Source organism: Protopterus annectens, chromosome 3.part1 (genome assembly GCF_019279795.1).
Source record: "Protopterus annectens isolate FY-2018-M chromosome 3.part1, PAN1.0, whole genome shotgun sequence".
In the NCBI taxonomy this organism is placed as follows: domain Eukaryota; kingdom Metazoa; phylum Chordata; order Ceratodontiformes; family Protopteridae; genus Protopterus; species Protopterus annectens.
In genome coordinates this window covers 725898862-725926798 of record NC_056732.1, presented here as the reverse complement: position 1 = coordinate 725926798, position 27937 = coordinate 725898862, and the positions used below count along the sequence as shown (strand labels likewise).

Here is a 27937-nt window from a genome sequence, read left to right as displayed (position 1 = left end):
AGTGCGTGCATGTGTGTGCCTTCTGTGGAAGGTTGGGCGCCGGGCTGGCAACTCAACACTATAAAACTCCACTGCCAATCATGAGCGGACAGGTGATCCACTGTGGCGACCCCTAACCGGGAAAAGCCGAAAGAAGAAGACGAAGAAATGATTTATACAGAAGTGTGTGTAAAGTACTAAGCCAAAATGTAACCACAGCATGCCCTATTGGAACGGAACAGAACAGAAATGTACCTGCACTATTGTGGATGTTTAGATGCACATGGAAACTGGAACACAGGAGGTTAACTTGAAAAATTCAGAGAAAAACAGCTGAAATTAAATTTTTTTTAAAATTGCTGGGCCATAAACAAAAGATGTTATCTCTCAGTTTCAGTGCAGTAGCAGACACAATGTCTAGAGCTGGAAGTTTTTTGTATTGTCTTGCAAGAGAAGTAATTACTAGGTTTGAGATGTAGACATGTTTTATGACTTCCAGGATCAGCAAAGATCTCAGAGATGTATTTTTCACAGTGAGATGCTAAATTCTGTTAGTCCTGACAATGGGGGATTAGCTTGAGAACTAAACTCAGGCGACATCATCCAAGCTAACCCAGCAGTAATATTTGATATTACTTTAAGAACTCTCTGAGAGACAGACTGGGCATTTTGTATCTGTCTTTTGACGTGAAAACATCCACTCATCACCACTTCTGCCTGCTTGTTGTTCTGCGAGTAAGTTTTTAGGGCACAGTAACTCTTTTAGATTCAGATAGGAATATAGTAAAGTATTACTTTAGATGTTTTATTTATTTGAGACTGTCCTGCAATGTTGTTTTAAAAACCTCCTGTGATTTTGAACTCTGACTTAACTGATTACTTACTGAATATTGTCTTGCTCTTTTATTACTCATTATTATTAAATATATTTAAACATTTTAATTATGGCTGGTCTGTTTAGAGATATTTAAGCTCTTAGAGTACTTGCATATCTATATGGTGACAATGTACAGACCACTCCTAAATAGCCTTGCTCTTGGTCAGACTACCATATGGATTAATAGTAACATTATACAGTAGGATTGGACACCATTTAAGGACGTTAAAGTAGCTGATAAGATGTTCTGATGGCAGCTGGAACTACCTTATAGTCTGGGTAGAAGGGGGCATAGCTAGTAAAACTGTGCCAGCCTTTCCCAGGAGTGTGTGTGTGTGTGTGTGTGTGTGTGTGTGTGTGTGTGTGTGTGTGTGTGTAAATCAAATCTCAAGGAGTGTGTGCATCAGCTATTTGGGCAGGGACATGAAGCACCGGTTGAACAGAGAGGGTACTGGAGATCTTGGCTTGGCTGCTCAGCTAAGATCTCAACTCTATAGCTGTGCCAGTAGTGAGTCTTATTATGGATCTGGAGAAAGAGGGAGAAACCAGCCCCGGACTGACTGCGGTCTATCTGTGCTATTAAGGGAAACTGCACTTGATTCAGAGAGCTGCATATGGTAATACTGTGAGTGTACCTTGTCACCCTCCCAGTGTACATCCCCCACTGTTGCCAGTGGTGAGGATTAAAGCTCCTTGATTACTGGTCCAGTGATGGGCCATCACAGATGTATATTGTATTTAAATAGAAATATGTTAAAATGTATTTTTCTTTTCTGTTAATGCATGTTTGCCTCTATCTTAAGTGATAATTTAATAAAGGTGTTTTAAAAATGATGATGAATGTCCAAGCAATTAAGCATGTATTAGCCATTACTGAAACTGGGAAATAATAGTGACAACTGAAAATAACGGATTCAAATTTGAATCAGAGGCCATGTTAGGTAGAAAGGAAGATTAGTCCACAAAGATACCCTGTTTTTTTGTGAAAGATAAGGTAAGGAGGATTACAGGACAACACCTGAAGCTCAGAGACCTATCTAGTAGAAGTTACTGTCATCAAGAAAAAAATCTTTCAAGATAAAAATTTTAAGTCCACAGAATTAGCAGACTCAAAGGGGGCCATGGTTAAAACTTGTGAAAAGAAGGGTGGTTCCCAAGAACATACTGGGTCCCTCAACAGAAGTCTAAGGAAGGAAGGTATCCTTCAAAATGGCTATGGATAACTTTAAAAAAAAAGCAACTGGCAAATGGTCAAGGTCCACATAGAAATTAGAAATGACTAGCAGCTGAAACAATAACTAGCTCTAGACTGGAAAAGACCAGCTAATAAACACAAAACATTTAATAGAGCAAAAAAGGATCTAAACCCTCTGGTGTGTCCCCAAATAATGAACCTCTTCCACTTACTGTCAAACATTCCTGGTAGGGGGAGCTTTTGAGATTAAAAGATATGCACAACTCTGTCAGATAGGTTGGGATCTTTGGCAATCACTTGATGTGGAGGAACCAAGAGGTCAACCTGAGGGATTTCAGATTTGGTTTGGGTGAGGCTGCCCTGAAGGCTGGGAAATCAGATCTTGAATAGGATCCAGAACCCACTGAGGATGCACTAGATGAGGCCACAGAAAGGGGAACTAGACTTGTCTGGGTTAGGAGGAGGCTATGGGAATCACTGCGACAGCAATGAGCTCCTTTTTGTAAAAACTTTATCAATGGCGTTGGAGGGTAAGCATACAGCAGACACTAGGCCCAGTCAAGGAGAAGAGCATCCCACAGTGACGGTCTCTCGGGAGGGATCACATCAAAGATGCTGCTGCATTTTGTATTGTAAGGGGTTGCACACAGGTTGCAGCAAGGCTGGCTCCTGCATCTGAAAATTTGTGCAGCTACTGACAGGTTGACGGACCACTTGTGATGCATCAGAATACTCTTACTTAGTTTAACTGCTAGAATGCTGGATTTCTCTGGGATCTGTATTGCTAGCAGAAAGCACTGTAAGGACACTACCCATTACCACACCTTCATGGACTCTCGAAACAGGAAGTAAGATTGGGTTCCCCCTCATATGTTAATGTATTAGACCACTGCTACATTCAGTTTGTATCAAGATCATACCTTTGGGGCGGCAGTCACTGAAAGCCTGAAACACCAGGAGGACCACCCTCAAGTCCAAAACACTGATGTGTAGATGGGTCTCTGACTGGGATCAGACACCTTGGACAGTCTTTATCTGATTGGACTAAGGGCTTAACTGTGTAAAAAGTTTTCATCTTACTGGTGTAAAAGCCTTACATTTTTGTGAGACTGTCCTCATTTATTCAGAGCTTTCCTGTGCCTGGCTTGGATACCTGTGACAACAAGATTTGGATTATTTCTAAAAAAAAAAACAGCAAAACAGATATATATAGGCTTGCCCCCCTGCAAAAATTGTCACTTCACGTAATGTGCAGTGTCGGACTGCAGTCTTTATATCTCAAGAAAGGTCAAATTTGCAACTGGAAGTGTGTTTGCGACATTCTGACCTTCTCAACATTCCGAATTGAACTTCTTAGCCGATATTTAAGGTAAGAATTTATTTTGACTGTCGAATATATTATAGTAAATATATATATATATATATATATATATATATATATATATATTTTTTTTTTTGCACTTGTTCTAAATGTCTCAGTGCTATTTAACAGTTCTATGTTGCAATTGTTGAATTTATCCCTGCTTTTCATCCTACACTTGTTAAAGAAATGCCATCTATTTGTTACTGTACTACTCTTAGGTTGTTTTAACAGTATTCTGATATGTCCTAACCACTTCTAATACTGCAAAAGCTGTTCAGAGTTTTCCAAAGTTCTCCTGTGATTGTCAAAATATTTCAGTTTTGCAAAGTTCTTCTGTGTTTGTAGAAGTTCTCTGACATTTGCATACTTTTTTCTGCATTTGTGAACATTTCCCATGGTTAGTCAACTTATTTCCTGGGATTCCTGATACTGCAAGAATTCTGCCTTTTCTTGTAAAGCATCTGTTACTGTACTTGAGCTCAAAACCAATTTGCTTTACATTAAAAGGGTTTTTTTGCACTCTGGTGGGAGCACATGGCTGATTCAACCCATCCAAACTGAGAACCGCTAGTGGAAAACTTATTGTGTGTTTGTCTGATTGGCCTGAGGGCTATACTGTGTAAAAGTCTTTCAGTCTGGTGGTATAAAAGCAATGCAAAAACTTGGTTGCCAGTTCCTTGTATACATGCAAACATTTCCAGTCTAAAACCCTCTATAAGAAATGCTCTCCAAAGTCTCCCACGGTTCAAAGCTGCTAGAAGATCTGCCAGTTGACGTACAGGGCAGCACCTCTGCAGGTCATCTATTAGTGTACTATTAAACACTCCCACTTAGACCTTTAAGGGATTCTCCCCTACTCTTTCCCACCTACTAAGGATCTAGTACAATGAATTGGCGCTTCCCTGTCATCTCTGTTTCTGGTCTAGGGGATATAGGCATCCTGATGCAGTGTACTAACTGCCTCATTTTCACTGACAACCATTTTATTTTAGAACAGACAAACACAGTCTGTGAGAGACGTACATACACAATGTCACTGGAGGGGAAGCTCTCACATACACAAATGAAAAATGCAAACTAGGTTGTTAGCGTTACACCCAAAACACTCACTACCAACACTAATGAACAAAAAAAAAAAAAAAAAAAAGAGACCCACATATGCAGAGGTACTCACTTGTAATCTACCAAACCTCCACAACTTCCTAAAAGCATCTCTCAGTGGCCCTGCACTCACTCATAAAAGACAGCACGTCATAAAACAGAACTCTGAAAAATCACAGTAGCTATGCATCCAAGCCCATAAGGCAACACACCACACAGCCAAACATTCTAGTTATTGGGGATTCCATTGTTAGGCATACTGATGTCCCCCTTACCAGGCTAAACAAGGAGATCATCGCTGTGAGCTGTTTGTTCTGGAGCCAGGATCTGCCAGATCATGCATGCACTTAGGTCTTTAACCTACAATTACCAGTATGACGCTGTCATAGTCCATGTGGGCATAAACAACCTAACATGTACCTCACTGGACTACATGAAGAGACATGATGGAGCTATATGAATGTGTGTCCCAGGTGGGTATGAATCTAGCCTTGCGTGGCATCCCATCTTCACCAGTGGTGATGCCACAGTACCAGCAAAAAATTATTGACTTCAACAAATGGCTTAGTTTCAGATGTCACAACAAGGAAATCCAATATCTGTCAGCCTGGGGAGACATGATCAGCAAACCAGAATGCTTTGCCAGAGATGGTTTGCACTTGTCACCAATTGGCTTCCAGACGCTGGGAAATCTATCCCCACAGTGCCTTTTTTTAGGCTGTGCCAAGTTGTTAAACCCTTCAACATAACAAAAATCAGTCATGACTACTTAAAGAGACTGCTGTTCATTGTTAGGAGCTTAAATAAAAACTGCAATCCCTGGAAGCACTCCTCATCCTGGAGATGGCAGACATATGTGCAGTCATGGAAACATGGTTCAGAACCATGGAAAATACCCCAGCTGTCAAAGGCTATAATGAATTTCATACATTTTGATTCCCCTCAACTCAGGATAAAACAAAAGGAGGAGGTAGGTGTCTCATTGTTCCTAAAGGACAAGTACACTGCTAGAATGGTCCAACAGCATTATCACCTGAGCTGTTCCATGCCAACTAGCCAAAGGTGCAACCTTCTATCATTTCCTTGATAGCTACAGATCCCCTAACATGAGTCTCGAAAACCACACCTCCTACCTAAACCTACTGGAATCTCTTAACATTCAGCCTAACACAATACTTGAGTGACTTCAACTACCCCTCTATAAACTGGGAGACTTGTAAGATGCATAATTCACTTGCCCAGAGGTTTCTGGACTTCAAAGCAAACACCCTGGGACAACTAGTTAGCTCCACAACTAGAGGTACAGATATCCGAGACCTAAATACTCACAAATGTGGGGGGGTGCTCTCTCCAGTGGATTAACTCCTCACTGGTAATATCGGACCACAAAATGATCTCCTTTAGTATTAAAACTAACCTAGAACCCCCCAATCAAACTTTAAACCTGTTAAGAACTTTGCTAAGGCCAATTACCTCAAACTAACTGACAGTTTATTAAACCTCCAAGCCCCTCCAAAAACAGAAGGCACTGATGCCTAGTCTGAGATGTACATAAAAGCACTGCACAACCACATTCATAGCTGCATAGAGGAGGGCAATACTTGTCTGAGTCAAACCTATGACTACTGGCAAAAATAAACCACCCTGGTGGACCACTAACATAAACAGGCTATTCAACAAAAGGAAAAAAAATTCTCTCCAAAGCCAAGGAAGAAACATAAAAAAAAAAAAAACTGTGCAAAATGATACTCGCCAGTCTAAACAAATAAATTAGAGAGCTGGTCAAATCTGCCAAAGCAACCTATCCCGCAAAGATAGCCTCCCAAGTGAAAGATAACCATAACACTTTTTTAATTGTGTTTGTAACCTCTGGGGAAATGCTCAGCAATGTGCCAAGTTAATCATGAACAGCAACACTTATACCCATACAGCAAACCTGCTGGCCGATCAGCTCAGTTCAAGCTTCTCTGCCATCACCTCCTACCACACCCAAAGACATACCCACAACCCTCTACCTACCAGTCACCATGAGAAAACGGGTCCTTACTACACTAACTAAAGCCAAGAACAGAGACTCCATGGGTCCTGACAACATTCCAGGATGCTTCTTAAATAGCTTAAAACAGAATCTATCAGCGCCACTAGAAACCCTCTTTAATCACAGCCTCTGGACGGGTTTTGTCCCAGAGGAATGGAGGACAACAGTCGCCCTGCTGCACAAGGGGGGGGGGGCATTAACTAACCCACGGAACTACAGACCCATAAGAGTAACCAATCTTATCTGCAAGGCCATGGAATGAATTATCATGGCCTGATCAATAATGACATAGGAACTCTCCAAAAATTGGCCGAGACCCAATTTGGCTTTGCCAAAGGGAGGCCTTGCCTGATAAAATCTGCTGGACTTCTTTGACCAGGAACGTGGATGAGGACAAAATGGTACAAGCCACTTATCTAGACCTGTCCAAAGCTTTTGACACAATCCCCTACTAGGGGAATCATAGATAAACTTACTGAGTTAGGCATAAACCCCTACATCCTCAGATGGATAGCCAGCTAGCTCACTGACAAGATGCATGTTGTCTGTATAGGTGAATTCACTTACGATAAAACTCTTACTAGCTGTGTCCCACAGGGCTCAGTGTTGGGATCCCTCCTGTTTGGTTCATACTTCTCTGTGATGATGGACAATGCTGAGTGCATCTGGCTCACCAAGTTCGCTGGCGACTATAAGCTTGGGAGCAATCACTAAATCCACAAACGATGTTGACATCCTACAAACAGGCCTAAAAATGACAAATGACTGGTGGCAAAACCATGGTCTGAGACTAAATTCTAAAAAATGCATAATCATACCCTTCAGTAAATCAGATATCCCTGCAAATTACAATATTAATAGCACACCCCTAAAAGTAGACCCAGTGGTGAGGGACCTAGGAACACAGATGGATACTAACCTGAACTTTGACCACCAGTGTAGTGAGGACATCCTTCTGTGTGGTTCAACTTATAAGTAAAGATATGGCATCAAGATTAGAGAAAGTCATAGTGCCATTGTACTCAGCCCTCACAAGGCCCATAACGGAGTACATGCTCTCTTCCGCATGTACCTAACCAGGCACTTACACCAACTGGAGTGGCCCCAGAGGTTTTTCACCAAAAAAAAAAAAACAAAAACACACATCTTATGCAAACTGACTAAAGGTCGTACCCCTTTACTTCATCTCATATTGTTTAATGACAGGTGACTTATGCCTGACCTACAAGGCATTCTCTGATCGACCCCTGAAAACAATCGTCGCAAGAACAATTATACAAGAGTTACGAGTTCCATGGACCTGAACTTTATTTGTGACAAACAGAACTTGCTGGACAGACAGATTCATATCCCAAAGACTACCTTGTCTATGGAATAAACTTCCCATCTTCATAAAACAAAGCCCGTCTCTCACTCTCTTCAAAAGGAATTTGGATAAATGGATGAGGAACCATAAATTCATTCCTGGGGTACTGCCCATGTCCCTTATGAACAAAGGCAGCCTGTAAAATGACTCAGGGCTCCAACACCCAAAGACCCACTACTCTGATACTATCACCATCACACATCTGGGGAATTAAGATGTAATATTTTCATATCTTGGGTATTACTGGCTAGGCTTGTAAAGACTCTTGTGCTGTTAGCCTAGTGATAACCTATGAACCTATAATGCCTCCCAGCCCAGGAAGGAAGCATACACAATCAGAGGGGACACCACATAGAAATAGCAAGACATTCCAGGAGATACTTGCTGGGAAAGAACAAAAGAACATCCAAAGACGACGTGGTCTGACATGATCCCCCAAAAAATGTAGTGACAACACACCCTGCTGAAATGAATAGGGAAATTCCTCAGTGGAATTGTCGATGACCACTGGATTAAGTGTCCACTGAAGGACCCCCAAGAAGTACCTGGCTAAGGGAGCAAGAGAAATTCAGGACGAAAAGGCAGAGAACAAAAGAAGTTGGTGGCTACTTAAGCTGGAGAATCTAGTGGGCCTGAAGACACAGGGAAGCTTGGCAATCTGATTGGCTGCATCCAGATTTCAGCCTGTAAACTCCACAGCCTGAATATGTTCCAGGCTGGATCTTTTTTAGAAATTCACAGTAATACCAAACACCCATATGGAGCAGAGAGCTTCTCAAATGAAACAGCTATGTCCAGGAGGAGGCAGTCATCCAGATTTGGAAATACCTAGAATTACTGTAGCTTGAGCAAAGCTGCTACACTGCCATGCATTTGATGAAAACCAGGGGTGGAAGGGTGGGATATGGGGGTGCATGAGTGTATCTGTGATGAGGCCAAAAGGTAGTGCTCAAAACTGCCAGTGACTGTATTTCAAATGTAAATGCAAGTACCTCCTGGAATGTCTTTCGGTTTTTATATGGCGGTAAGCATCTTTGAGGTCTACCAATCACATCCAATCATCCTATAAGCAAAGGCAGAAAAGACTGCACTGTTACCATCTGTGACTTAGTCTGTCTGATGAACATATTTATTTTGCTTAGGACCAAAATAGGTTGGAGGGACTTGTTTTTCTTGGGCACCATATAGAATCTTGAATAGAACCCAGATCCTCCCTGGTCTGGCAGGACCTTCTGGATGATTTGTTTTGTGAGAAGATTTTGAATCTCTTTTACTGCCTCCCTTCACTGATGGGAAGGCATGCCTGGAAGGGATCCTTGTCGTAGAGTTGGAGTAAACTGAAAAGGAATGGTGTAGCCCATGGAAATAAAAAGGAATGATGTCTCAACATCCAGGCATCCAATATGATGGCTTCCCATGCTTAGGGTTAGTGAGCCAAGTATCCCCAATTGCCTTCAGAGTGCATCAGTCAGACAAATTTTCAGAAGCATTTTAAGTGCTTTTTTGGAAAAGGGTCCCCCCTAAGCCCTGATTTTGCAGACTGCCCCTGTCACTAGAGAGGTGTCCATTGAAGTTTGCCCCTCTTCCGGGGGGGGGGGGGTCACTATAATCTGGAGCATCATGAAAAAGAAGTTATGTACTCACCATAATGTTCCACCTGAGTAGTTGTACTTCATTTGTCTTCAAACTGTGGGTTACGGATCCCTTTTGTATCCATCACAGCCGCATTTCCAGCATCTGATCCGAACTCCAAACTTCTCTTCTTACCTATAATGCCCCCTGTCTCCTTCCTCCCTTCAGATAGAGTTTGCTGCCAAAAAACATCACACATTCCCGATCTAATAATACCTCGTCACTACTGGTAACCCGAAAATCCTGAGCCCAAGTATGACGAAGGACATTCCTGATGTAACCATCTCCATATATGGTCAGTATCACAGTGGGGGGGGGTGAAGACAAATTAAGTACAACTACTCAGATGGAATGTTATGGTGAGTACATAACTTTATCTGAAGTAGTTGACTTTATTTGGTCTTCAACCTGTGGGACAGAGTCCCCAGCTACCAAACACCTGGGTGACCCTCATGGAAGCATATTCCAGAGCACCATGGAGCCAAAGGATGCCCTGTTCCTGGATACAATATCCAATTTGTAATGTGAAATGAAGGTATGAGATGAGGACCAAGTGGCTGCAGAACAGATATCATCCAGCGAAACCCTGGACCAAAAGGCAGCCGAAGAAGCCATAGACCTAGTCGAATGCACCTTTACCTGCCCTGGAGGGAAAATTCCCTTGACACAGTAGGCTTGAATAATGCACTGTGAAATCCAACGAGCAATTGTTACTTTGGAAATTGGCTTACCTAAGAAAGGTTTGGAGTAAGAAAAATAACTGATCTGATTTACAAAAAGCTTTCATCCTGTGTAAGTAAAATCTCAATTGTCTATGCACATCCATTAGATGTAATTTGTATCCCCCCTTGTTTTGAAAATTAGGGAAAAAATCTGGAACATTGATTGTCTGAGTGATATTCGCTTCTGATGTTACTTTAGGAAGAAAGGACGGGTTGGTATGCAAGGGCACTCTGTCTTTGTGAACGATCATATAAGGAACCTTAATGGATAAAGCTTGAAGTTCTGACACTCTCTTGGCAGAACTAATGGCGACCAAAAAGGCGGTCTTCCAAGATAAAATTTATAAATCTACAGAAGCTGCAGGTTCAAAAGGGGGGGGGAACTAAAGCCTGAAGTATTAAATTAAGGTCCCACGGGGGCATAGGATCCTTCACCGGGAGTCTAAGAAGAAAGGTATCTTTAAGGAAGGTCTAAAAGTTTAGAAGAAGCCAAAGATGACATGTTTTCCCCCACGTGAAAATTGGAAATAGCTGCCAATTTGACTTTGACTGTGGAGGAACTGGCACCCTGCTGAAGAATTCCTGACAAAAACAAACTGCAGACACAGGGGCAGTAAAAAGGTCCAACGCACACTGTGAAGCCCATATGGAAAAACATTACCACTTGCTACGATAAACCTCTTTAGTAGAAGACTTGTGAGCCGCCACCAGTGAGCATCAGACTGTCCAGGTCTGGTTGAGGAATCCCTGAGGGATGAGAAATAAGATCCAGAACTGAATCCAACGTCCATGGTGGAACTACTAGCTGAGACCATAGAGAGGGAAACCAAAGTTGGTGAGGCCAGAATGGGGCAATGAGGATCACAATACTCCCCAGCCTGTGAGCCTTCTGAAGAAACTTCAAAATGAGGGGAAGTGGAAGCTAAGCATACAGAAGACCAGGAAGCTAAGCATGGACCACTGCGTCTCTGGGGGCTTCGCTGCATTTTGTGTTGGAAGGCGATGTGAAAAGATTGCAGCAAGGATGACCCCACTTTAGAAAGATCTGTTCCGCCACTAAAGGATTCAGAGACCATTCATATGGCATCAGAATAGACCCGCTGAGCCTGTCAGCGAGAATGCTGGGCCACCCCGGGATGTGCGTTGCCACTAGAAAACGGCCAGTAGAAATCACTCATTCCCAAACTCTCATGGCTTCGCAACATAAGGGATAAGATCTGGTTCCCTGTTTGTTGATGTACCAGACTACCGACATATTGTCTGTCTGAATCACAATTGTCCCTAGAGGGAGATGGGCATGAAGAGCCTGCAAAGCAAGGACTGTCCTCATCTCTAGGACACTGATATGCAAAAGCTGGTCTCGAGTGGGGACCACGTTCCTTGGACCATCCTTCCCGAGCAATGCCCCCCCCCCCCACCACCCTAGCTGGGAGACATCTGTGGTCACCATGTTTTTGGGAAAGGATGGAAGAAAACGGTGTCCACTGATTAGATCTGGGGACTGAATCCATCACCAAAGAGAGTTGCCGCACACTCGGGAGATTTGAATGGGATTTGACAATGGCAGATCTAACAGGGACCACTGAACACCAAGCGTCCACTGGAGAATCCACATGTGAAGGCGAGCTAAGGGTAATAGACTGATTGTGGCTGCCATAGACCCCAATGCCCCTAGTACTGTTTCTGCTGTCGGAACTTGGGCTTGAAGAACGTACAGAACATGCAATTTGAGACTGTATATCCTGTCTGGGGTGAGGAAAACTTTCAGTTGAATCGTGTCCAACCGAGCCTCGATGAAGTCTAAGATCTAAACCGGGGCCAGTGATGACTTGTTGACACGGATGGTGATGCCCAGAGGAAATGGTCACTGGCTTGGCAAAGTAAATGTGTGATGAACAAACCAATAACACAAAAAGCCGACTGGACCCCTGTAGCTCGAACAGACAACCGCCAGGAACTCTGCAGAATACACACTGATGTACCAATAATTCACGCACCAGCCAGGCACCAGTTTGAAAAAAAACTTTTTTATTACACAAAAACACAGGTTTAGCGCTTCATCTACACAACAGCAGACTTTTTCAGAACCAATAAACTCAGATTACATCTACATATTTATAGTTTTCAGTTTATACTAAATAATTTAAAACATAAATAAAACTTTTGACCAGTTGTAAACAACAAACCACTAGTCATAAATTGTAAAAATCTTTAGTGTAAAAAATCTTAATTGCACAGAATGGAATGTGTAAAAATGTAGTTGAAGAGTGAAAAATGAAGAATGAAGAATATGCACAAATATACTGGAAAATAGTGATAAGCCAAGCACTACAACATGCCAATCATAATAAAAAATTTTTTATGTTCAAAAAACTTTCATATATTTAAAGGAGGTATTAGCCACGGTCCAAAAGTAAAAAAGGTTTAATACTAATACAAATCTGCCATTTTGTCTCTAAACAGGACAATCCTATATCCCTATTTGATCAATAATTGTAAATGTAAAACAGTGATGGGGGCCTTTTTCACTGATGTGCTTACTTAATGCGTTGTTCATGTCAACTTTTTTGATTTAATACAGATGTTCATATATTTCTGTCTTTCCTATATAGTATGCCTGACAGAAGGAACAAGTAGCCAAATAAACCACACGCATAGAATTGCAATTCCCTTTTCTACCATAACATATAGTTCTATTTTTATTACACAGTTTAATGGTCTTTCTCTCATTGATGTACTGACACAGTACCTACACCTACCACATTTGTTTGTGTGCTCATGTTTGTTTTTCCACAAATCCTTTTTCTTTCCCCCCTCAACAATCCTCTTGATGTTAACAGAAGTCTTGAACACACTCATTCTATCACCAACCACTTGCTTTTGGGAGTTCTTACCTACAAATGTGCCTCCTAACAGAGGAACAAATTTGTCTCCCCATGATCTAACAACATATTGGGTCACATCCTCCACCATCTCCACGGGATATCCTCTAGCCAAAAACATGTTAGAAACAATGCTCATCTGATCTTCCATGTCCTGTCTTGTGGAACACATTCTTGCAACACGAATGCACTGTCCCTTAAGAACATTACGAAAGATGTAAGGGGGATGGCAACTACCAAACTGTATGTAATCATTGGAGAAGGTAGATTTCCTGAAAATTTTTTGGACTTAGAACCAAGTATTACTACTTATATATGTATCCAAATAAGGTATACCTACCTACAAAAATATTCTCCTTGGAACTGAATTTAATTATGTGAGCAGTCAAGTCCCATCAATATCAATATTAAATGTTGTCCCATGTGAGGTCAGGAAATATTTCCTCAAACTGTTTTCAAGTATTTCAAGACCTGTTGTGTAGGAAATGCAAGAAAAACGGGTCCTGGACATCTATCGTAATGAATGTTAATCTGGACCATACCATATGTCACGTTTTTAATTTACTCAAAAAATCCCAAGAATCCTTGGTTAAGTGTGGAACTTTATTATATATGTGTTTACCAGTGGTCTATTGCAACCCCTAAGTTGAAAGTTTTGGAATTTAAAACCGAAATAATAGGTTGGTCTAAAGATTTCAACACTCTTGTGGATTTGGATTTTGGGTATATATACCATTCTAACCATAACAGGGTGGGCAATTCATATATCCTCATACCTTGTGTCTAAGATGGTTGTTGATATTGTTCTATTGTTAAATCTATTCTGTGATAACCAATAATACTATTAATCTTAATGAGGGATACCACTTCATAATTAAGAGAAAAAAAAGAATATATCTGGAATAGCTTTATTCAATACTACTTGTCTCATATATCAATTACCACCCCCCTTTTTCCTGCTCTCATATTATCATAATTCAACTATTTTCCACTATCTGATCCAAACACTCTCTCTCTCTTAGTTAAGTTGTTTCCAAAAAAGAAAAAATAACATAGATCTCAAAATATATTTACATATATTGAATTAACATTTTACAAATACTACTGTCAAATCATTCAATTTAAATTAAAATGTGTAGGAATAAAAGCACTTTTCCCTCACTAGTGTAGTAATCTTTTAATAGTATCAAACAAGTTGAATCTAGCCGATGGAAAAATGAACTTCATTCCTTACTAAACAAACTAAAAATCTGGGTAATGTATATCGCTTGTGTAGTTGTACACTTAAACCATGAGCGTGTATGTATGGATACTTATTCACATTGCCTACCGTGACATTTGATGATTTCTTGTCACTAACACATACTTCACTAACTACAAGCTGCTTTGCTTACTAAGGTTCATGTATTCATGTTTGTTGGGGTTGTGGGTCCTTGACTCATAATCTTCTTTTTAAGAATATGGGGGCTGATGATTGAAATCCCCCTCCTGAAAATTTTCATTCTCTCTTCTTCTTCTTGTTTCTTTTATCCCAACCATAGTTGGGCTCTCTAGCTCTCATCTATCCTGGTACCTTATATGCCTTCAATCCCTTCTAATTTGTCCAACTCCCTGTGTTAAAAATCATAGGCCTTAGTTTTGCCACTCTAAACTGTTGTCAAACAAATTCCCATCTTGCAAAAAAAATTTTGGTCCTGTGTAATTTCGTGATGTAACTGTTCAATCTCGTAAGTAGGCCCTTTCTTTTCGCTTTGATTTCATTAGCATTTTTATGTTATAAAAACAAAAGAAAAGAAGAAAAACAAATTATTAAACTAGTACACTGTCTCATTGTACTGTATATTTTAAAACAAGCATTTCTCAAGGTATCCATTGTCAATTTTGGCATCCTTAAAATTAAAGTTTTTTTTAGTAAATAAAAATTAGACTTAATTGAAATATTACATTACTTTACATTTCTATCATCATCTCAACTTTCATACCACTATTATAGCAAAAAAAAAAAAATCATCATTCATTCTTCATTCTCATGATCATTTTAGAATAATGTCCACAATTTTTATTATTATTACAGTTACTAATAGTAACGTCCACACCCGTGAAGCCGGCTCCGTGTTTCCGCTTCCACCGGGGGTCTGGTAGAAGAAACCAACTGCAACAACTACTGACCGTCGTCTTGACGGTTGAAGCGACGACTTCCCGCGACGTAGCACCGCTCTTCAGCTCTACTCAATGGAGCAAGACAGAGATCCAACCATACAATTACTTCAGAACTTCAGAAAAACATGATGAATAAACAAAAAGGACCGGGGAGCCTGGCCGCTACACACAACACCGCCAGGCCACAGCAGGCTCTGATGAATGTACCATGAATTCACACCAATTCACGAGTCAATGGAAAACTCTGATTTAATTACACAAAACACAGATTAAACACTTTCATCTACACAACCTATGATTTCATTAATAAACATAATACTTTAATATTACCAATAATAGTAGTTTAAAATATTATTATTATTATTATTTTTCCTTCAACTACATAATAATACATACATAAATAAAACTTTTGATTTTACATAAAATATTATTATTATATTTGTTCACTTCCATTCTGTACAATTAAGATTTTTTACACTAAAGATTTTTACAATTTATGACTAGTGGTTTGTCGTTTACAACTGGTCAAAAGTTTTATTTATGTTTTAAATTATTTAGTATAAACTGAAAAGCTATTTTTATTTTATTAGCTTTTATAGGGACAGGTAACAATGTATTATGTATGTATTATTATTATTAATCATAGGGAATGTATGATGTTGGATTTTGGCGCCAAAACTACTATAAATATGTAGATGTAATCTGAGTTTATTGGTTCTGAAGAAGTCTGCCTTGTGTAGATGAAAGCGCTAAACCTGTGTTTTGTGTAATTAAATCAGAGTTTTTCCATTGACTGGTGCCTGGCTGGTGCGTGAATTATTGGTACATCAGTGTGTATTCTGCAGAGTTCCTGGCGGTTGTCTGTTCGAGCTACAGGGGTCCGGTCGGCTTTTTGTGTTATTGGCAAAGTAATTGCTTGGAAGGGGCAGCAAAGAGCCAATCATCCAGGTAGGGGAAGACCTGAATACCCTGAAGCCTCAGGTGAGCCGTTACTATTGTCATAACCTTGGTGAACACCCTGGGAGCTGTTGTGAGACCAAAGGGAAGGGGGCTCTGAACTGATGATTGGCTCCTAGCCAGAAGTGGAGAAACCTCCGAGAGCACCTGTCCATCTTGATATGACAGTATACATCCTGGAGGTCGATCGAGCACATCCAGTCATTAACCTGCAGAAAGAACAGGATGGATTGAAGAGGGACCATCCGGAATTTCGCCTTGGCTACTGACAGGTTCAAGGTGGAAAGATCCAGAATGGGTCTTGGGGCCCCCATTTTTTTTGGCACTAAAAAGAACCTGAAATAAATGCCTGATCTGCACTGGTCTCGGAGGAGAGGCTTGATGAATCGTTTTCTTAGAAGCTTTTCTATTTCTATAGCTGTTTCCTCCCTTTGCGCGGGTGGAATGTCTGGGAGGTGCTTCGGTGTTCATGGTGGTTCACTGAATGGGATGGAATATCCTCTGGATATAATTTGCAACACCCAACGATCTGTTGTTACATACTCCTATGCCGCTGGGTGAAGCGATAGTCGACCCCCGACTGTCTCCAGAGATGCCCGGGTTTGTCTAAAAAGGTTCTCGGGACCTGAAATTTCTTGGACACCCTCTGCCCCTAGGGCAGCATCTATCATAACCCCCTCTGCCTCTAGCAGAAAGTGAGTCCTTTGTGTCCTGGCAAAATGCCTGAGACTTTAGGAACCACATCGTCTTCATCTCTCGCTGATTCCTTGAGAATGATCTTCGAGGGGAGGAGAAGCAGATCCTGACAGCAGACAACATCTTCCCGTCTTTCTCACTCTGGATCAATGTCTCTTTGGCTGACTTACCAAAAGTGGAAGAATCGTCGTAAGGGGCATTTGAAATTATGCCTTGCAGGGTTCTGAGAATTGACAAAGCCAGAGCCAGGCATGGCACCTAATGGCAACACCAGTACTGGCATGCTCTACCGGCTCCCTCCATGGCATGGGAGAGAAGACGCATGGACGTATATGCCACAGCCTTGAGAGTGGCCATCTGAGTGGAGAAAGTCTTTTTATCCCCCACCGACATGGACTCTGAGGTAGACTCAGCGATCTCCTTGACCAAGTCTCGCTGCAGTCGAATGACGTGTGCCATGTAGCTCAGCACTCTTACAGAGAAGGTCGCTGAAGCATACACCCACTTTCCAAAATGGTCCAACGCTCTTGACTCTCGACCAGGAGGATGAACCATAAAGCTCTGCTAAGCGAGCTCTTTCTTGGTGGCAGCTGTCACAACCATAGCATCCACAGGGGATCCCTTGTTCCAGCAAGCCCTGTCCAAAGGGGGACTAAGCATTTTATCTGGGCGCTTAGAGATAGGCTCCGAGGTGTCCAGTTCCTTCCATGCCAGAGATGTTATCAGATCCACCAAAGGATCTGTGGGAGGGGACACCCAAGAAGAGGATGGGCCTGTGTCGAATGCCTCCAGGAACACGGATTCGTCCGAGGTTGGTTTCTGGGCAGACCTCCTTCCCCTCTAAAGGAGGAATTCCATGATGTCTCCAAAGGAGACATCCTTGGGGGGGTGGGACTGTGGGGAACCTTCCCCTTCCTCCAAATAAGTGTATGCGGTAAGGGACTCCAGTGGGGGTCCAAGTGCCTCTTCTTACATGTTCATTTGCGAGAAACCTCCTCAGTGGGACTGAGCTTCCAGAGGCAAAATGGGCACAAGCTGTCCCCGAGATGACAAGATGGTCAGTACCATACCCAAAGCAGAGAGATTCAGGATGGAGTCAGAGGACGAAATGGTCAAGGGTCTCGATGACACCGAGAGAACCCTCTCCACCACATAAAAGGCTGATGGGGAGTGGACCTACTGGGAAATACTGGCTGGAACCATTCCCCTCTAACCCAACAGGGGAGTCGGAGGAGAGACTCTAGGAGCTGAGATACCAAGGGAAGTACTACACTCTGAAAGGCACGGAGCCGACAGCAATCCCTCAGGTTTGACCCAGAGACTATGGCTCTGAGAACTCGGATCCAACACACTCAATGCAATGGGCAGGCATCGAGGTAGAAGGTACCGGTCAGCGCCGACCCCCCCCGACCCCGAGGGTCCTTGGATCCAGGGGCTCCGAAACCACAGGTCAGATCAGAGAAGGAGTTATCGGCGTAAAAAAGGACTGTGAGCTCTCCCCTCCAGATGGAGAGGGTGCTGGCAAGACCCCATCTGGATTTAAGTGCGGATACATCTCCGCATCATCTTGTCCAGCTCTGTTTCACTGAGGCTCCGGGTGGAGTGGGAGAATGATGCCACAGGAAATGGTCTAGAATGCTGGTTTGGGGGGGGGGGGACCTAACCGTCGATCTGGCCTGCGATTCCTCCGACTGAGGGGAGAACCTTGGGCTTTAAACCGGGGAGATCTGGGTCTAGTTGGTGACCTAACTTTAGCTGGCGATCCAGTATGGGCCGAGCAGTCAGAGGACCGCTTCCATGGCTCATCTTTCTTGATCTTCTCTCTTTCCCCAGACCTCTTGGCAGGAGTCTGAGTGTCAGAGGCCGGGGAAGAGGAAGCAGACCGCAAGGTGCTGCCCTGAGGGGGGGAGTCGTAGGGGCTACCGGCCCCGTGGAAGGAAATAGTCCTTTCAGCAACAATTTGTCCCTCCTGTCCTTCAGTGCTCTGGGACTGAACCCAGCACAGATAAGACAGGAGGTCTGAAGGTGCTCCACTCCCAGGCACACTACACACAGAGTGTGGCCATCAGCTGGGGAAAGCTTATGTCCACACTCTGTGCACTTCCTGAATCCTAATTTAGGGGCTTCAGACATCCGTAAATAGGTCAGGCACACTCCCACAAGAACACAAAAGGAGATAGGCCAAAAAGGAAAAAAAATAGAGAGAAGCTTTTTTTTTTTTTTTTTTTTTAACTGATGACTTTCATGGGAAGGGAAAAGAAAGAAAGCGAGTGAGAGAGAAACGTTAAGAACGGTAGACAAGAGATCAAAAAACATCACGTACACTACCCACTATATGTCTAGAGCTCGGACCACGTTGCTTGATTTTCCAGTGGCAAATGACATCTGAAGGGAGGAAGGAGACGGGGGCATTATGAGAAAGGGGAGGGGCTTTGCGCTTGCATCAGATGTTGGAATTATGGCCATGACGGATCCGATAAGGATCTGTAACCCACAGATTGAAGATCAAATGAAGTCAACTACTTCAGATCAATCTATTAGGACTTGCGGAGGAGCAGCCCCCACCCCCCAGTTCTAAGAAAAGGTCCTCTGAGGGATGGAAAAGCTAAATCCCTCAGCAATGTCTTGCTATCCTATTTACTCCTAGTCAACGCATCTAACTTTTAGGCCAAAGTGGACCCATCAAAGGAGGCAGTGAAGGAGGACATCTTAAAGCACTCAGCAGAATTACATAGTTGTATCCTGGTGACCTCTCTGTCCTTCTCTTCGTTTTCTCTTTACTTGTGTAATGTGGAGTTGACCAGACTCTGACATGGCAGATAAAAAAGGACTTGAAATCTCAAACAGTAGAGACCACAATAGCTCAGATGGTACAACTGGTGAAATCAGTGATCAGTACCAGGGAGGTACGGACACTGGGTCCACAATGGGAGACCATGAGGTAAAAGGCCTTAAGGACTTCTGTGCAGGCTCAACTTCAGCAAAGAATAAGCAGGTACTTTTTTGACCTCTGTCCCTGCTTCTCTCCTTTTCTCTTTACTTATCTTTCCTTTCTACTTATCCTTCTCTTTATCCTTTTGCCAACAAATTTCATGGAAGGAGAAGGTGAACCTAAAGATTGGAAAGAAGTTAAAAAAAAGAGGTGGAAAGGAGCTCCTTCAAAACTAACTTGATCCAACAATTGGCTAATGCCTTTGCCCCAAAAGAGGCACATGCATGGTGTTTAGTATCGAAATGGATAACTCTTAGGCAGCAGATAGAGCAGTCATGTGAGCCCTGAGGGCTTCGTTTAGTACTACACCCCAGGACTTTCAAAAATCTGGAAGACTTATCTACCAAAGCAAACCTGGAAAAATACAGCGCACACTAGAAAAACAGACCCAGTAAAAATGTACAACTACTGTACAAAACTGACAAAAAAATCCACATACTATAATAGCCAAAGAACAACTGAAACAAGGTAATCCAAACCTACCAACTACAGAGAACAACTTTAAACAGGGAAAACAGCAAAATGGTAAACAGCAGAGTTCACATGCCAGGGGAGAACAGTTTAAGGTACCAACAGAGCGCGCGCGCTCTCTCTCTCTCTCTCTCTCTCTCTATATATATATATATATATATATATATATATATATAACATTTTTAAGGGAGAGAAGAACCATGACGAAAACTAAAAATAAAAAAAAATTTAGCGAAAAGCCATGGAGCTTTGGTAAAACACTTCTGACACAGAAGAGCTGAAAATAAGGTCTGAAGACACTTAGTACCACAGGGCATTATGGGAGGTAAGCTGGAGCTTCATATCCAAGATTCTGAAGTACTTGCCTCAAATCCAATTGGATCCAATTAACACACATGTTGAGGCAAAAGAAAAGGCAACATCAGATCCACCAAGAATCAGACAAGTATCTAAACAGGATTCTGCTATCTCACATCTAGGCCATGAACCCTGGTGCAGGCTCACCCAATGGCTCCTTCTCAAACAGGGTGGAGTCAAAGGTAATTTTTATAAGCCCCAAAACACCCTTCATGTGGAGGGAACCCCACCACATTACCTACATGTACTAACTCCATGGCTGCTCAACAGTGGGAAAGTCTACAGTCATTTCTGTTAAAGACAGGTTTTCAGCAAAACTGTTTACGAGTTATTCAGCTCACAGACATTATCTTTGCAAAGCTGTCACATTCCCATAAATACCACCTAAGCCTGGTGGGGCTTGGCAGTTCTAGCACAAGAAACTTTGGTCCAGAGAGATTGTTTGATTCAAGGCCCTACTGTCTGAGACCAGGCTGTACAAAAATAGGTGTCCAGAGCTGACCAACTGTCAAATAGCAGTCCAAACCTCTCAGGATGCACCCATTAGGGTGATGTCCTGGCGGCATTCCTCTCCCAGGCCCTCCACTGCTGCCATGCCAGACAGGGGCAAGCTCAAATCCTCACCAAATGGTGACAATCTTAACCCTAGCAAGAATTCAGAAAACATGCAAGATGCAGATTTACCACCCGAAAAGCTTCTTTACTACACCCAATGCAGGATTCAGACAAGTTTCTAATTACTACAAAGAATTTAAATAATGTATGCAGATGCAGAAACTTAATAGCAAAAATCAAGACCCAACTGTGTGAGTGGAAAAATAGAACTGGCAAACACATAAGAAATACAAGTGCTTCTGTAGCCAATGCATACATTACAAAATGCAATGTTACTGTTGAGCATTGGAAATAAGATGCCTGCTGGAAATGATAAACTCAACCACAGGACCCACCCAAGAAGTGCATTTTAAGACCATAAGACAAGAAAAATTCTTTGCTACAACTAATTATTTTATAAGAGGTAGTGTAGCATGGTGGTTAAAGTGAGGGCTCCCAAACAACCTGGGTTTGAGCCCTATCATCTGTCACCTTCACATGTGTGAAACTGAAATATATAAACTATCACATAAATTTAAAAGAAAAAAAAAAGTATGTTCAACAATCATTACAAACATTACAAACAAATATAAAAAGACAAGCTGCCAATACACTTCGGAAGTTTTTGGGAGGTCTCCTTTCAAATAATGCACCACATCTGAGTTAAGTTTCCAAAATGCAATGGTGATGCTTGAATATAAAGCAACAAATATTAACTTACTGCAATATCCAAGTTAAAAAAAAACACAACCAGTTTCTGAAAGCTGGCCAGATCAGAAAACTTACCCAATAGTTTCTGTAGACATCTGGGTTGTCTGTCGGGTGGAAGGTAGATGCAGACATAGTATACAGGGACACCTGAAAGTGCTACTGCTATTCCAACCATGGTGTTAATTGTGTCACTGTATAATGGAACAACAACCAGGAATACAGTGCATAAACAGAATGTAATAGGGAAGAACAGGCTCAGCTGCAGAAAAAACAAAAACAAAAAAGTTGCTTTAATTAAAATGAAACTTATTAAGTATTATCACAACTGTTACTTCAGCACTAGACAGCCCTACAAAAATATCTTCAGTGTATCACAAACACCAGAACGTAGAGCTGTGCAAGTAAACTCACCATGACAACAGATGCTCGAAAAGATCACTGCTGCAGTAGTCTAAGCTACAAGGGATGTATCCTGCCAAGGACCGGATGTCTGGCCAGTATCCAAGGCTTTAGGGCACCCTCCATTCACCAGTATGTCACAGAAGGCATGAGTGTGTGCCAGTTTAAAAGCTGTATGGGCACCAAAATTTAGTGTTTTCCTGCCTGTCAGTCAAGGGAAGCGAGAGTCTTAAAGTCATCTGACAAGAAAAAGGGAAGGATAAAGGTAGGATAACGGGAACTCCACCATGGCAGATAAATAAGGTAGAATAAGCCTTAATAACAAAAACTCCACCAAAAGGACATGAAGCAGGGAAGAAGGGATGGTGTTAGTACTGCAAAAGTGATCTATTTGATCATCAACTATTATGGTAAGTTTACTTACACAACTGTAACGTGTTCATCATATTGATCACTGTTGCAGTAGCCTAAGCTATATGGGATGATTACCAAAGCGTGGATAGTCAGAGGGAGGAAGAAGGGTGAGAGTCTAGGAGCCTGTGGAGAATAGACCCAGCAAAACCTTATCTGAAGGTATTAATTTTACAATGCTTGTGAAAGTGTGTACAGTTAAAAAAAAAAAAAAAGCTCTAGAAGCAGCCCATAGCTCTGGCTGAATGGTTCTTGACCTTGAAGGGAAGGGTCTTTCCACAATGAGAACAAAACTGGATACCATGGAATAATCAAATGGAAACAGTCTGCTTTGCCACTGGTTGTCCTTTCTTCTTGTCTTTATACACAATGAACAGCTGGTCAGAATTTCTGAAGTTCTTTGTCATGTCAATGTAGTATCTGAGTTGTCTGTGAACATTCAGAGTATGCAAACTTTTCTCTCCTTTATTATTTGGTTTAGGAAAAAAGGGAGATGAATAGTCTGGCTTAAGGTAAATAAGGATACCACTGAAGGCATGAAGGAAGGATTAGTTCTTAAGGATACCCTATTCTTACAAAAAGTAAGGTAAGTTTGAATCACTGTAAGAGCTTGAAACTCGCTCTTCTAGCTGAAGTCAAAGCGATAAGTAATACTAGTTTCCAAGTCAGGAACTTTAAATCAGCCATATGAGCTGGTTTGAAAGGAAAAAGGGTAAGTTTTTATCCCAAGGAAAAAGCACGTGTTTTCTAGATAGGCAAATGTGTAGTACCCCTTCAAAAACTCATTCACTTGTGAAAAAGAAAACAGGGGTGGTCCTAAGGGCAAACAGACAGAAATGGCTGAAAGTTGAATCTTGATAGATGAATAAGACCGACAACATTCCAGCAATTCACACAGATTTTGTAGAACCTGTCATGGTTCTGTTTACAGCACCTCCTAGAAAACTTCTACTTGGCCAAATAAATTTTTTTAGTAGCAGATTTCTAAGCCTTTTTAATAACTGCAGCAAATCATCAGAAAATACGTGTCTGAGAGAGATTACAATTCCATCATCCGGTTAGTCAGATTAAGAATCTGTTAACTGGGGTGAATCAAAGACACCCAGTCCTGTGCAAGTTAGTCTATCCTATGCAAAGCTTGTGTTAATTGCCCTTGGACATTTTTGTGAAATGGAGAATTGATACTATCTGGGCCAAAATGGAGTTACCAATATTATCTTTGGGATCTTTTTAAAGAAATCTGGTTATCAGAGGAAAGGAAGGGGGCATAAAGGGAAATACCTGTCCAAGATGAAGAAAAGGCAACCACCTTCCAGTTCCTTTGCAAAGACCCCTGGGGCAAGAATTTTTTCACCTGTCTGTCGTTAATGGAGACAAACGGATCTACTTCAGGATTTCCCCATGGAGACCACTGTATGCAGCATCCATTCATGGGGTGTACTGGTTCTGCTCCAAGTGCCTGCTAGTGTATTCTGCTCTGAAGGAATATAGGTAGCCTGCATGGATAGATCGTGCTGTACTGCAAGTTCCCTGACTATCACAGCTTGCATAGAGTTTACAACCCAATTCACTCTGCTTGTTTATTATTTGTTTGACACCTGTTTACCGGGAAAGTCTGACAGGGCCAAAAACTTCCCATTTTCAGTGAAGACCTGGGGAGAAAAGCCCCACATCAGACGCTATCAAAAATCAATTACAGATATTCTAAATCACAAAGTATCATGTAACACTTACAAAACATAGCAGTGAAAAAATGCTGCAGTGAGAAACACAGAACATACATTTCATAGTAGCATGCAATGAAAAACAATAACATGAGTTGGAGAAAATATGTGAGGAAAAACTCAGTCTTATTTCTTTTACATATATTAGTATACGATAAATGAGACCTGAAACAATTCTAATAAGATTTTTAAGAAAGATATTAGAGATCACATGATTAGGAACAGTGAAGGGGGAATTGAGTGGTGTCTTGGTATGAGAGAGGATTATTCATATTAAGGTTATAGAAGTAAGGATGGAAAAAAAGGAGATAAGAAAAGGGCAGGGCGTCTTCTAGCTTAGGTGTACAGGGAAGAAAGAGAAAGACAGAGTAAAGGTTTGCAGAGAAAGTGGATAGGGTAAGGTAATGGGGAAAAACAAAATAAAGTAGAGGAGTAGGCGGTGGGAGAGGTTTATGAGGTGTGAGTTAGGTCGGGGGAGGGGAGGGGTAAGTGAAGTTTAGTAAGTTCAGCCAGGATTGGTGCAGGAGCAGATAGGCCCATGATTTTGTAAAGTGTTCTTTAAGGGAGCATTTAAAGGTGGGCAAGGTTAAATATGTACCAAGTGACAGTGGTTATGTTTGTGTTTACCAGACAGGTCCTAGAGTCTACAAATAGTTTACAGATTTCAGAGCACTTACCAGTGGTATCACTTCTTTGATCTTTATGCGTTTCCTTTTGAAATGATGTTCCCACAGACGCTGCACTTTGACCCCTTTGGATACAGATCCCAGACTGGGAAAAGGGGTTGTGGGGGTGACTGGAAGATCATAATTCAGACTCAACTGGTCTATCAACCTTTCTGACAAAGTTCAGTACTGGAACATGGAAAGAGAGAAAGTGCTGGTACTGGGTCCAGACGAATTTGAAAAAGCATTACATTTTCCTCAAGTGTAAATCTGGCTAGATGGATCTGGAGAATTGTAAAAGCTATACACCAATATCTTCATGAATTTACTTACTGATGTCAAGAGTTTGGAGAGGAAACCAAAGGAACTGCTCTTTGTAAAAGATTAATTTTCCTGAGGCCTGGAAAAACATTTGTGAGGTGTCCATCAGGTATCCTAGAAAAAAGTTATTCTTTGGGAAGAAATGAGAGATGATTTCTGACAAAGTAGAGACTCCTGACAGTTTTGAATAGAGTCTGCAAATACAAGTCAGTTGTCCAACTAGTAGGGAAAATATGCATGACTTGTAATCTGCAAAAAGCAATCTCTGGTGCTACACACTTTGTAGATACCTTGGTCCTGTGGACAAACCAAAGGGTAAAGAAAATAACTGAAAGTGTGAACCAGAAACAGAATCATAAAAAGCATCTGAAGTTTCTCACAATGGGTATATGGTGGCATGTATATTTTAGATCCAAAGAAAATCAGAGGAGGTATCAGAGGTAAAAGAGATCTGTAAAGTAAACATTTTGAACTATGGAACCTGGACATGGATATTTAGAAAGGAGAGGTCCAAAACTGGTCTCCAGATTTCATCCTTCTTTGGTACCAGAAATATTCTTGAATAGAATCCTTCACCTTTTTGATTTTCTGGTACAGGTTCTATTACCCCATAGAAAAGAATGTGAGAAATGGGGGTGGAAACTGGCGGGTTTGCTTTTAAGGATGGGATGGAATTCCTAGGTCTATGGAAAGAGAATCCCATTACCCTCTGTACCATTCTGAATGATTCCTAGTACCCAAGAATCTGTTGTAACCTGGTGGCCCAGAGGTAGATGTACAGAAGGAATCTTTGAAAAGGTCAGAAGACTGCCAGGGCAGACAAGGCATAAAGATCCTTTGAAAGGGACAGAAGACTGCCAGGCCAGACAGGGCATAGGGAAGAAGGGGTGGCATTTTCAGTCATTTTTCTTTATTTGAGATTGGGCTTGAGGAGCTCCTCGCTTCTTTTTCTTTGTAATGTCTTGCCACTGTTTCTTAAAAGGTTGCTTTCCTGACTTTTGTTGTGTTTATATGGATTTCTACAAAAATGGTCCTGGACTGGAGGGAAAATATCTACTATGTTTTGGTATAAAGGGACTAAAATGTTTGCTACACCCCTTAAATCAGCCTCCCCTTTCATCAAATCTCTTTAAAGCATCTATGAATTTAGTGCAAAGTCAAACCTCTTTATCCCGAGTAGCAGTAAGAATTTCAGATTTGACATCTTCGGGTAAATTTTGGGTCTGTTAACCATGCAGGTCTACCCATGAATTATACAGTTGGTGCAGCCCTAGACACTGCAACAGCAGCATCATATAAGCATCTTAAGGAGAGTTTCCTAACTTGACTGATTAAGGAAAGCGAACAGGATTTAGACTCTGAATTAGACAAATCAGTAGTAGTCTTTTTCATGCTAGCAAAAGGTGGCAAAATGAATTTTGACATACAAACAAAACATCTGACAGTTCTAAACAGTAAGGCTGAAGGTATAAATCTTTTCCCCAAATCTTTCAAAGGCTCTCCCATCATGGTTAGAGAAAACTGGATTAGTAGCAGCCAGGTATTTACAGCTAGTGTTTTTTATAGCGAAATCACTGTCTGCTTTAGGGTTGCTGAAAAGGTATCAATGCAACTGATGAATCTAATGGTTTAGCTGATTTCCTGGGAGCAGGCGATTTGGCTATCAAGTAGTACCAGCCGCATTAAAAGCATCATCAAATGCAGCAATGACTGGGCCTCTAACTGTCACAGATCATAGTACCTCTGTCAAGCTGCAAAAGCTTTCTTATGCTAGCATATAAACATGTCCTTCATCCTTCAAATGGCATCAGAGAAAGAAAATTCCTCTACAGGGGAATCTAAAGAAAAATATTCTTCAGATTCTGATTCTCAAGTTTTCAGAAGAGACATGGGAAGCATGGTATAAACTTAGAAGTTATGTACCTACCATAACGTTCCATGTTAGTTGTCTTCTCTCGCCTTCTTTCTTGCTGGATGGGTTCGGAGCCGATCCTCGGCTCCGACTCGGCACTTGCTTTAGCTTGAGAACTCCTTTTACCAGCTCGAGGCAACCCTATATTCCCATGATGCAAGGCGGAACTACCTCAGATCTCGTTTGGTAGCTAACCTACCCTGCTAAGGACTAACCTAACATAATTAGGAAACAAGTTCATAAAAGGAGTCCTCATATGAAGGCTCAGGAGGAAAACAACCTGATAGGAACTCTTCAAGATCTGTCCAGGCCAGGGGGTAGGAGGGAGGGACGCAAGAAAGAAGGCGAGAGAAGACAACTAACATGGAACGTTATGGTAGGTACATAACTTCTAAATGTTAAGTTGTCAATC

The 27937-nt window shown here is 41.6% G+C and overlaps 1 protein-coding gene across 1 annotated transcript in view; it reads right to left on the bottom strand.

Moving 5' to 3' along the window:
* The window catches only part of LOC122798273 (Y+L amino acid transporter 2-like), a 1371252-nt gene that overhangs the window by 235203 nt on the left and 1108112 nt on the right, over positions 1-27937 (bottom strand). Inside the window, exon 9 of the mRNA XM_044067080.1 lies at positions 22169-22352. Coding sequence (XP_043923015.1) covers positions 22169-22352 — 184 coding nt within the window. The remainder of the gene's footprint in view (positions 1-22168; positions 22353-27937) is intronic.